Here is a 12790-nt window from a genome sequence, read left to right on the forward strand (position 1 = left end):
GATTTTTTACATTTTCTTCTTGGCTCTTTTATAGGCTTCCTAGAGCGTCCTCTAGTGGAGCCTGCAGCCTGCTTGGCAGAGAGAGTTTGTGAGTTAGTTACGAGCGCTTAGTTTGACAAAAATGTCATTTTTTCCCCCTACTAAAACATTAAAACTGTAGAAATGTTAAAATGCTCACCCCAAATTCCAGAACACTCACACAAACGTGGTGGGCTTGCTTCAAATCTTAATGACTCTGCGCGCGCACGTCACGGAATCGAGCCGTGATTGCTCACCCGACACTGGATGGAGTGGTGCACGCACTTGTCCGTGTGCGCACGCGTTTATGCGAGTGCGCTCTCACGTTCTTGAATTTGTCCCGCGGATGCCTGAGAGGGGAAGATCTCCTCCAGTTTGCAAGCACTGCAAAAGTGTTGCTGGCACGAGGCGATGCGCGCACTGAGTCTAGAGAAGCGGACGTGGTGAGACAAACAGATTTTTTTGAGGGCACGGAGACGAAACTGCAAGCGATAAACAGGAACGACATCATCAAACCCCGATCATAACTCTGTATTTCCATTTTTTATGAGCACGCGCTTACAGAAAGCGAAGCGGGGGGCGTCGCGCGTGTGGGGTGCACCGTCTACTTGTTATTTCACCAGGACAGTTCAGTCTGACCGGCCCGGCTCTCGAGTACCAACGCTGCCGTGCGCTCCGATGATGGACCAACCTCGGTAATTCAGTGAAGGAGACGAGCCGCCCCGGATGACAGCAAGTCCACCGTGGTTTGAGAAAATGGGTTGTTTTTACATTGTGGCGGGGAGGGCTCTGCTGTAACACCGGCGGATCATGGCAGGGGTACACGCTTCAGATGGGGTGTCGGGACATTTATTGGATCCTGCCATCAGCGCCCCGCCAGCTCAGGGCGCGACCAACGCTGCGGGGATCACCGGCGATGCGGCCGCTCTGCCTCTGACTGGTACCCGGACGTACTTGGAGGTGTCGGCCGCCGCTCAGGGGTACGGGGCGGAGGGAGTTTACACCAATGGACGGTACAGGGACCACGGCAGTCCAAGGATCGGGAGTGGCAGCCGTGATAATTCAGCGGAGAGAAGTCAGGGAGCTGGAAACACACCTTGCGGCATCATGAAGGTTGGCGTTTAAAGCACTTATTCTCATTGTCACCGATCCTCAAGGTGACACAAGGGGAATTTGCAAAGTGGCGGTGCTACAGCTGTAAAGCAAGGCAGCCAATGTGTGCAGACTTCCAGAGTTTCCGAAAATGCCCCATAAAAAATGCGAATTAGGCAGCTTTTAGTTTTGCAGCGCCCCGTAGAACTTCGGCACAATGTCAAAATTCATAACCTTATGGGAATAAAGCCGAAAAGTTCGTTAAGGTTTCCGTAGAACATCTTTATTTTGTTTTTCACGTGTGGATTTTCCTGCTCAGTGTCAAACCAGTCGGGACACTTTCAGTCACCTTGAAAACCTGATATAAGGTTACCGTAAAGGTCCATATTATATTAATATTAGTTATCCTTAGGTTGTATCTGAATTGGAATTTGTTACAGGGGTAAGAAATGTGGGAGTGGAAGAAAGTCGAATTGATGGCGTGTAGAATTTGGTGTCCTTTGAAACTTTTTTTCCCACAATATAAATTTAGATCGTTGGCCAGGGCATACGCATTTCTTCTTATAGCTCCTTCAGTAATGGATAGTGTCATTCTAATGTTTTTAATGGCGCCCAACCCTAATTAGTGCTCCCATTACTAGAGGTTAATTAACTTGTCTTCCGCAAACCTGCACTGTCAAAATGGCAAGTTTCCTCATGTTATATATAATGCGACCCTACATGCTTTTAGTAGGCTACTGCATAATATCTGCCTTGTTGCAGTCTGTTAGCACGACAGACCATCATGGGGTCTCTGGTGGATATAGAAATATTATGGAGGTGGGACACACTGGAGAGTTGCAGTCTGTCATATCAGACTCAGCTTGCATAGCAACTGACAGCATGCAGGCAGGTTATTTGTTACCCCCCATTATTGGATTTCCCCTGAATGTGAACAGACACAAAGTACTCTCCTTCAGACCTTCAAAAAATGAACTTTCATATGTAAAATCCACTGCAAATTCCACTTATAGTGCCAGTAAAATACCTATAAAGGAGCCATTATTTGCAGCTTACATTCCTTAAAAAACATATATTTGTCACAAACAAAAGATGATCTCAAACCTCAGGTTTGTTTGTTATTCATAACAAACCTTCAAGGCTGATGGCTCATTGGAATCAACAAAACCCCCCCCAAAAAGAATACAGTAGGTATTTGAATATCTGGAATTACATGAAATATCTGTGAAAAAAGGCTTATCATTAGTGTTACTTAATTACAAGTGATACCTTTTTGATGCAGTATGGTCTCTTGTGAGAGATGCACTGATGTTTCTGAGGCTATTTTTTCTGCTGGATGTCCGTGTGCACTTGACTGCATCATGCATGTCCTTGGTGAAATAAAATAGAAGGCACATAAGATAGAATTTTGGACTGACAAGAAGGCCAGACTGATAAAAACACAAGGAAACTATAAACTGGCCATAGTTTGAATTCCCTTTTTTATGTTACACGTTACATGGTACAGTGTTAAGTTTAGAAAAGTCCTCTGCTCTATAAGGTTACTATGATACTTCAAATATTGTTACAGTTGCTTGTCTTGACATGTAGAAGAACGTGTAGATATTCGCCAACAGATATTCATATCTTGAAACGTTGATACTTTCTAATCTTCATCGTGCATCCAAGTAGGGTTTAATTTCTCTGGTCAGCGCTAGAACGATGCACTCCACTAATAAGATAACGATAAAGTATACACTGGTCAAGCAGGGCATGGTGGGAAAATAGATCAACCATTCTGTGCAGTTGGTTTCTGTATAGCTCCAGTGCACCAGTCTGCTTTTCAGCGGTTTACTGCATGTATGTTTAGGGCAAGGTCTAAAAGGTGAAGGGGTTGTGGGTGCATGTGAATCAGGAAGCAAACGAGCTATTGCAGCATTGCATCAGAACATTAACTTGGCCCTCGGTATGCAAATCTTGGAAGGAAGGAGTTTGCATGTCTGTCCTCTTCTAATTTCCTCAGCGGGGTGACATTTTCGTGGTGGAGAGACTGCAAAGTGGCTGGGGAGGTGGGTAGGTGGGGGGTGTTTGTGATGCAGCCTTGTTATGTAATGTCGGACTGTGGACAGCTGCAAGGCCGGCTCCAGCCTGGCTGCAGGGTGGAGGGGACTAACAACTAGCATAGCTAGTGAAGCAGCAACCAGTGTTTTATGAAGAATGTAAGGCGGATATTCTTGCAAGTCAACAGAATATACAGTACATTTAGCATATTGTTCCATTCATCTTTATGCATTCTAGATGGGTTTTTTTTCAGGCGAGTACAGGCAAGGTAAAGCATTTCGACCTGCAAAGTCAGGTTCTAATTTATTAGAAAAGCACAGACATAAATGATATAAACCCACTTCGACAAAAAATAAAAATCAATACGGGTCACACCGTTATCAGTTGTTCTTGCATAAGAACATCTCACCCTTTCACCTCTTTTCTCTTTTGCCACGAGAGGCAGGACATCACTTCAAATTTTCATTGATCTCATGTAATAGATTTGAGTCAAAATGACCCACTGTACCCCTCCCCACCTCCAGAATGCAATAGAATACTTTAAAAGAGCCTGACCTTGCGAGGGGATTAAATCATTGAGTGAAGTGAATGTCCTGGATGAAGATAGGGGCAGGTAAATGCTATGTTCAAATAATCTCAGATGAGACATTCAAGTTATTTACATATTTGCATGCAACTCATGCAATTTAAAAATAGATGCTGAGAATGTTTTTCTGTTATCTAAAGGACAAAATGTTCTCTGGGTTAAAACCAAGAAACAAAAGATTTTTGGCACTCTTGTCTCTGTTAGAGAAAAGCGTTCTGCCAAATAATTCCAAATAATCCTCGGTGCTGAAATGTTCCTTTCAATCTCAAGGTCATAGCCCTCCACTTATTTATCATATAAATAGAAAGAGCAGTTTATTACTGTGTTGACTACCCCTGATCTCGATAACAAATCCAGGACATCTTTCCCTTGTCTCAGCCAGATGACCTGTATGGTATCAGTGTTAAAGCTGACCAGGCAGATATCAGTGGATTTCATAACGCTCCAAGGTTGATGAGGGAGCAGTCCTAGTTCATGCCACAGGGGTTTTGTAAGATTAATTGGGAATGGTCACCATGACATGAACTGTTATTTCAATTTGAATCTCCTTAGAATTATTTCTGCAGGATTCTTGCAGTTTGATTGTATTTTTCAGTATACTGACTTGGAGCATGCTTCCTTACTTTTTACAAGAACACAATAACAGAATTCTTTGAAGACAGATCTTCTGGTTTGTATTATTCCAGTGAAATTTAAAACATGTCGAACACCTGGATAGAAACATAGCTGTAGGGGATCTTTCGCATATGAGACAGTGTCTTAAATCTCTGCCTCTGAGTCTGGCTATTGTTTCACTAATGTGAGTTTTGTCTGATCCTTTCCAGGGCTGTGGACAACTCAGTACAAGCCTGAACTAATAACACTGATTACATATAGAGGGATCATCTGAGATGATGAAAATGAGAATTGGAATAAGAGCCTGTTTATGCATCACTACTCCCATCACAGGGTTTATGAAGAATAATAGCTTTCTCCAGAAACTTACTTTAAAGGGAATATGGGTGCAGATAACTGAAGTTTAGGTAAAATGTGTGTCTGTTCATGGATTTCAAAGAGCATAAGTAATTCCCATGTGTCCTGCAGCAGCAACTTGTACTAAACGCCTAGATATTTTTGGAAGGCAGAGATCTGCACTGCGTTGAAAAAGAGGCACCAGAAGATGTGAAGTGGTGATTACAGACGTCTGGGGCTGCTGAATCATCGCTCGCTCTCTTGGCTGGTTTTCTAAAAGCAGCAATCTACGAAAGACAAACATCTCGAATAGGCTTTATTGTATGTGAAACCGCAGCTTAGCATCAAACGGGGAGCTAAAGCATAAACAGTTTTGTAAAGGTCACTCACCAACAAGAAGCGAGAACAAGCTCACGATCAGCCAAATCCAGTTATTGAACAGCAGTGATTTTAGAGTGTAGAATTCTGTGTGTTTTAAAGTTTTGACTTGCTATTTTAAGCATATTTGATAGGCATAACAAAACACTTTCCTCCGTTGAAGCTGACTTGCGTCATAAAGTATAGAAAGGACAAGCAGCATAAGTGCAGCGTGGTGTCATAGTGGTTAGCAATGGTGCCTCCCAGCAAGAAGGTTCCTGGTTGCATGAAAGTCTTTCGACTTTGAGGTGGTGACTCTAAATTGGTTGTGGATGTGACGTAGATAAAGCGCTTAAAGTGCAGAGAATAAAGCACTGTGTGAATGTGTGGTAAAATGTAGCTTGGAGGCTAAAGCGCTTTAAATGCCAGTATGTTCGATCTGGTCAATGGGAAAGTTTGATATCCTTGAGCCACTGTCTTTATTGGAGTTTTTGAAGCTTGGTTATAAACGCTTTCTAGAAACAGATTAAACTTATCCAGGTTATTATTGATAACTAGGCAAATTTCTAAATACAGTTCTAACAAAGATTTGGAGATTTTTATATCAGCTTCTTTAAAAATTGTTAAAAGGTCTCACGAACCAATCAAGTTTCTCTTGTACTTTTGGCCATTCATGTGCATGGAGCAAAGGTGCCTCCTAATCCTTTGTCCTGGTTTATTCCCTTGAAGGATAACAACTTTAACTATAACCCCAATTACCCATGTGTCAAATTGCAAAGAGATCAAACGAGAACAATTAATTTGATTGGACACCGTCAGGGAGTGTTTGAGGTGATGGCTTATCTTGATGATCCTTGAGGGATGTGCACAACAGTGATGTCATCAGAGGATAGGCAGGTTGTGTATGTAAATGTGGTACTCATGCCAGAGAAAATCTGCGGCTGAAACAATCCAGGCAGGGCACTGGTTTAAACATACACTATAGTAGAGTCTGGTATGGTCTTGGCTCTTCTGTAGAGTGGTTGTAAGGTTGAATAATGGTCAGATATGTCATCTGATCATTCCCAGGTTCATCTGAGCTAGGGGATGAGAGGTTTGAAAGATAACTAGAATATGTCTGTCAGAACTGCACCATCTCCATCAGGCTTTGCTTTTGCATGCTTTTACTGCCTTCATGCCACTTCCTCTCATCACATGTTTTTCTTCTGTCAATATACAGTAAGACAGAAAGTGAATGTAACAGCGCATCCTCAAGACTACTTTATGTGAATGATGAAACAATTTGCAATCCTTTGCAAAATACAAAAGCTGCATGTTTCGAACCATGAACATATTGGACGGATGATGACTTTTTTTAATGCAAATTGCATAATTAGTTCTGTTTGTTAGTAAGAATATTGACTGGTCCCCTCACTGATTCTCACTTAGAGTCCTGTGTGGAAAAAACATGCTTGTTTTTGATGCAGGTTTTTGTTACGAGCAGAACTGTTTGTTATCTTTGAATCTGAACATGCTGTAGAAATAGAGAGGGAGAAACCTCAAAGCAAAAGCTTCGCTGTCGGTACAAATGCTCTACTGTCATAAGGCTTATTTTACTGTTACTGTTCCATTGTGCAACTGTCAGAAAAACATGCCAGCATTGATAAAAGGAACAAAGGATTGGGAGGTTTACAATTCTTTTGGATTGGATCATTTCAACTGGAACCAGTCAAGCTGTTGTGGCTGATAATAAATGAAGCAGTAATAACTATTGAGTACAAATGGATAGGAATATGAAATCCCTACAGTATGGTGATCAGGATCACGTGTTACCACGATCACATATGCACATAGGCGCCTGTGTGCACAGACACACACTTACACAGAAATACAAGAGGAGAAAAGAAGGCTCGTGATAACATATATTAAAGGCAGTTTTTTCATTTCTTTTATTGACTCAGTCATTCTTAAGTTTGGTCTGCCAGATAGAGAGCTCTGTCTTCACGTTTGCATCATTTATTCATCCTCTTCTGCAGACAAGCCATGCCAGGGTGGTCAGGAAGACTTATCTCTGAGACTGAAATTTGAACATGAGGAGAACCTGAACAGTAGAGGGAATGATGTGAGGGATATGGAAATTTCTAACAGTTATATGCGACTAAAGACTGAACTTTCAGCCACATCTTTCTGTGAGAATACAATAAGATGAGAGAAAGTTAATACTGTAAGATAAGACCAGAGATTTGCTGGAGGAAGAAAGCGAGTCAGCATCTGACCGTCTGACCTTCTGGGTGGATTTACATGAAGGCATATCAGAGCTAGTATTATAAGTTTGTGTTAAAGATACTAATAAAGCTTAAAGTCTTTATCACTTGCAGTAATTCCCCTACAGGGAAAAAAAGAGTGTACTGCTGCACTTTTGTTGTCATATTTTTTGATTATGCAACACTGAAATACACCTTTTAGACTACTATACATAAATGAGGTCTTCACTGTTGTGAGCCTATCCTGGCTGTCATAGTGTAAGAAGCAGGGTACACCCTGGACAGGTTGCCGATCTGTTGCAAAGCTAAGGCATATAGAAAGGCAACCAGTCAAACTGACAGCCAGTTTAGAATGATCAATTAACTTAACCCCATGCATGTCTTTGGACTGTGGGAGGAAGCTGGAGTATCAGGAGGGAACCCACAAGACATTGGAAGAACATACAAACAGACTGGGTTCAAACCCAGGCCCTTCCTGCTATCACCATGGTGCCGTCCCCCCTTTATTTGTGTATTTAATTAATTCATGTGGATTTCCATGAATGAACCAGTTAGCACTTGCATCGACTGCTTCTTTTGCTAAAATTTTTAGAACTTTAGGGTTCTAAAAAAAGGGTATGAGGCTTTATTGTCTCTACTCCAGCCTGTCTCGTCAGCATTTTTATATCCAGCGCTGTCCTGCATCATGTTTGCTGTCTTCAATTGGTATAAGTTTCTACAGCTATGAACAGTGATTGATTTCTAGAGACCTGTAGCTTCATTATGCTGTCTGATTTCAGTATTTCTTTCTTTTTGTCAGCGTGGACGCTCGTGTACTCGATTTCTGTGTACTCGATTTCTGTGCTAGATATTTATTTATTAATTTTTTTATGTGTGCTTTTCCGCTTCGAGGCGCTCACCATGTCAAGACCTAGCCAACCTCAAACCTCAGCATATTTATAGCTTTCATAATCGTGGGACTGAGCTTATGGTAATTCACACTGAAAGCTGGACTGCACAAGTGCATTTTTCTGCTTCTTAGATGAGAAGAGGAGCTTGCTTTGTTTTCACATCTCTGTTGATAGATGAACGGTGAAATTACTGTATTTTATAATCTGTTTTTGGCTTACAGTCAAATATTTGTGGTTTCAGGGTGTAAATCTCAATACTTCTTTTTGGTACTGACTGAAATGCATGTTCAACACAAAGTAACAAAACCTGCCAAGTAGACCAAAATATCGAAACTAAGTCTGATTCAGTTTGTAGTCTTCATTGTTTAGATTTTTAATCATTGATCAGACAGTTTCAAGTTTAATGCTTATTCTATTAGAGACTTTTTCATAATTGTGATTGCTTAACAAAACATTAAAGACATTAAATGTCCAGTAGAAATGACAAACAGCAGCAATGATTAGCTTGATGAAAATTACTGTCTCTAAAACTGATGCTCCTTTGAATGATCATTCAGATGATGCTTGTAGGCTGACTCTTTCCTCAGTCTTATTTAGAACCACAGCTTAATACACAGAGTGATATGAAATTTTCAGCCTTAACATTGAGTATTGTGCTTGTCAAGATGCCAACTTCAGGTAATCGGTGCAGAGTACTGTATAACCACAAACCTAATTGTGTGAAAATCATTGTGTGCACAATACCAAGCTGCCTTCACTTTTTGCGCTGCTTTAAAAAAACAAAACTAGTCCAATGCATTGCAAAAGCATTATTCAAATTGCCCAAAGCATTATGCAAAACTGATACTGGAAAACAAGACACATCATCTTTTGGGTGGTAAAAACTTGCATGATCAGGTTCCTGTCTACTAACTGTGCAACTGTTGTACTCACTGTTATGAATCTAACTACTGGAACTCTGTCGGTGTTCAATTACACATTTAAGCTTTTTGGGCTTTATGGTTAGTGATTGAAGCAGCACATCACCAATGCTCATAAACAGTATTGGCTAGAATCTAAAGGCCTGCTGTCAGCTCAGCTATGCTTTATGCTTTCTTACCGTTGTGGCTGACGATAGCCACTAGTACAGAGAGTTTGCCAAGGATTCACAGATGGTCCCATTTTCTCTTTCTCTGGCACAGATTACATATGAACAGAGAATTTGGGGCTTTAAGTATAAGAGCTGAATGTTCATATCAATGGGAAGAGATATGATATAGAATTAATTGTCTTGTTGTGTGATTCAATTATTGACCCTTTCTGGGAATTTGTGTTTGTGTCTTTGTGTCTCATTTCATCCAGGAAGTGCTTAGTTTAAGCCTTCTCATTTGTGCATTTGATGGTTTGTGGAATTTGCCAGAGTTGCTGTGTCCGCCCAGTCATTCTTTAACTGCATCACCTACACAAACGGAACATGAGTTGGAATCAAATTTGCCTCAAACTTTTCAAACAAGATCTCTTAGTAATTCCGCTGTTTGTTTGAAATCTTGCACAGATGCTGCTTAGACCATATGCCTGGTTTATTTGAAAGATGTAAAAGTGGCTGTGTCTTGTGCCGCTGTGTCCTCAGTGATGCTTTCTGTGACCTAGTATGTATTGCCCCAGGGTGTCTTTCTGCAGGTTACAGTGCAAGCACAGACATGTGACTCAAACATTCCACTGATGTTCTGAAGACACGCACACACACGCACACACACGCACACACACATGCACACATGCAGATTAATACTTTCAATGCATATGCATATATAAATGACTCCTTTGCATTGCACAACTGGGTTTTTGTGTTTCCAGCTCTGTTTATCTGTTCATTACATCACCTGTCCACTATATGTCTGCAGTATTGTATTATATGTGTGCACTATATATATGTACTGGTAGTTATTGACAAATTTTAGGATTGGCAGACTAAGCTCAGGGGTGTCATGCAATACCAGCTTTCTATTTGCAATGGACTTCTGGTCTGCCTTCCCAAAGCTGCTGAATGTACTGTGCATCGGTTTGTATATTTATATTTTCTCTAAAAGTACACAGTTTGTGTGTGACTAGAGAACAGATAGGGCTTTGCTGTGACTTTGGAGTAAAGGATTATATGTGTGTTCTTTTCATTGCATGTGTAGGGTTCCTGAGAGACATAGATCTGGACTTTACAGTGTGAAATATGATACTATGCAGTGAGCTCTTCCTGGAGCTGGGAAAATAATAGACGGAGAGGGAGGAAGGAGAAGAGGCACAACCTGAAAGCAAATGAGAGAGAGCTCATTAATGTCTGTTTTCCTGAAAAGATAGAATTCATATTTAACAGCGCAATTTGTAGAAAAAGAGGTTTCCCAGGGGTCGCTGTTCTATCTGTTAAGCCGTGTCGACATTGTGAAGGCTCATTCATCATCATGTACTGATATTTGTGTTTTAATACTGACTCAGAGGACTCTTGGATCAGTGTAGAATACATCAACAGGATGGAAATTTATCCAACAACCAACCTGCATGTTGATCTGATGGATAACATATGCAGTGATGGCTTGCTGTAAAGACCAGGCATCTAGACTTCGCTTGATGACATTAGAAACAGTCTGCCAGGAAGCAAAACTTTGACAGAGGAACAGTGGTTTTCTTCACTTCTTCTTCAATCAACTCTTTAAACCAGTGGTGGTTTATACACCAGTCCTCATTTGTGTTTAGTCCTGTTTCCCTACCCTCACCCCTAATTGGTTGCCCTCTGGCAGATTCAGACTTCAAATTCAGGAGGTTTCTTTTTGTTAAAAGGGAGTTTTCCCTTTCCACTGTCACCAGGTTCTTGCTCTTTGAGGGTTGTCTGAGTGTTAGGGTTTCTCTGTATTATTGTAGGGCAGGGGTCTCGAACTCCAGTCCTCGAAGGGCGCTGTCCTGTTGCAACACACCTGAATACGATTAGTAGGTCATTAGCAAGACTCTGTAGAACTTGACTGGATGCTGAGGTGGCAATTCAGCCTTTTGATTCATGTTACAGAAGCTCATGAGTGAATGAACACGGTGCAATAAAAGTACTTGCAGAAGTACATTATTCCAAACACTTACATTTACTTAAATTTACTTGAGTAGGGTTAGGGGTTGCCACTTCAGCATGCAGTGAAGTTCTATTCTCTTGCTCATGACCTACTAATTTTATTCAGGTGTGTTGCAACAGGGACACATGGAAAAGTTTCAGGACACTGGCCCTCGAGGAGTGGAGTCCGAGACCCCTGTTATAGGGTCTTTACCTTTAGATATAAAGTGCCTTGAGGAGACTGTTGTTGTGAGTTGGCGCGACATAAATAAAACTGAATTGAATTGAAATGGAATTGGTCCCTGCTCAGCTTAAAAGCAACCCTCAACCCAGCCTGCTGTGTTGTCTTCTGTCCAGCCTGTTCTTTAGCTGTTTTTGCTTTACTTCAGCATGATTGACAAGAGCTCTGAATCATAGACTGTTTAAAAAGGAAAACAGCTTCTTACTTGCTTCTTACTTTTCTAATGTTGGACTGGGGAAAGACTGGTTGCGAACATGACTAACTATCCTGTCTTTAGGCCCAAAATGGTTCGGGTGCTACTTAGCAACTAAATTCACGTCTCTGCATCATAATACATAGAGGTTCTTAGAGTTGTCATTCTACTTTTTGAACCACTTAAAAAATATTAATGAACTCTGCTAACTGCTGCTTTTAGGGACAGAAATGGAAAGAAAGGGTTCTAGACCACAACCTGCCTGTGTGTCTTAAACCACATGATTGATGCATGGTGTGACAGCTGACACTGGCTAAATGCTTAAGTAGCAGGAATAGTATATCCACCACCTTGTGTTTATTTTTGCTTCTTTGACTGCTGCAGCTCCAGTTGAGCCTATCAGCAAGGAGCAAACACCTTTCTCTATTACAGTAAGATGAACGATTAGTCGGGAAATAGGTGATAAACGTCTGTGAATAGCAACAAAACGTGTAGTGAAATGCCCCGAATTCCTGTGGTTTAGCCAACCAGTTCTCTAAACCTTTCTTCTATTTAACAAGTTACTGTAAGATGGATGTCCAGTCTTCAAAACTAGCCGCCATGAGTGTTTGCACCAGTACAGACCAAAAAATCTGCTTTCATAAACTTCAAACATGCCAGAGTAATACATTGCAGGCAACATGTTGGCTCCATGTTTTTGCCTTCTTGCTTGTCGCTGGAGTAAAGCAGTTGTGAGCAGGAAATGTTTGAAAACTATGCTGGGTGGTCTGTTATTGGACATTCTGAGCTCTGACATTCCTAAAAAAAATAATTTACGTATGAGGTGGTTGTTTGAAAATGATGGCAGGGAAATCAACATTGAACAGTTTGCTGTTGGTTTTGACCAAAACAGGCAGGCAGACAGTCAGAAAGGAAACTTAAAAGTAATGAAATGTCGGATTTCCTTGAATGCATTCCCATGAAGGATTATTGCACCTTCTTACAACTGCAGTTGGATACGTTGAAACCAAAGTAATCAATTTGGAAACTGATAAATATATGCAATTTATTATTAAAGGAGGTGCAATAATGGTCCTTTATTGAGATCCTACTACCTAGATGGCCTTTTTATGCAT

The 12790-nt window shown here is 41.1% G+C and overlaps 1 protein-coding gene across 1 annotated transcript in view; it reads left to right on the forward strand.

The window, feature by feature from the left end:
• The first annotated feature begins 278 nt into the window (after positions 1-278).
• plcl5 (phospholipase C like 5) overlaps positions 279-12790 on the forward strand; it is a 65760-nt gene continuing 53248 nt past the window's right edge. Inside the window, exon 1 of the mRNA XM_003442159.5 lies at positions 279-1131. Within this exon, the coding sequence (XP_003442207.1) occupies positions 829-1131 (303 nt within the window). The 5' untranslated portion in view covers positions 279-828. The remainder of the gene's footprint in view (positions 1132-12790) is intronic.

This window comes from Oreochromis niloticus, linkage group LG4, assembly GCF_001858045.2.
Source record: "Oreochromis niloticus isolate F11D_XX linkage group LG4, O_niloticus_UMD_NMBU, whole genome shotgun sequence".
Lineage (NCBI taxonomy): Eukaryota > Metazoa > Chordata > Actinopteri > Cichliformes > Cichlidae > Oreochromis > Oreochromis niloticus.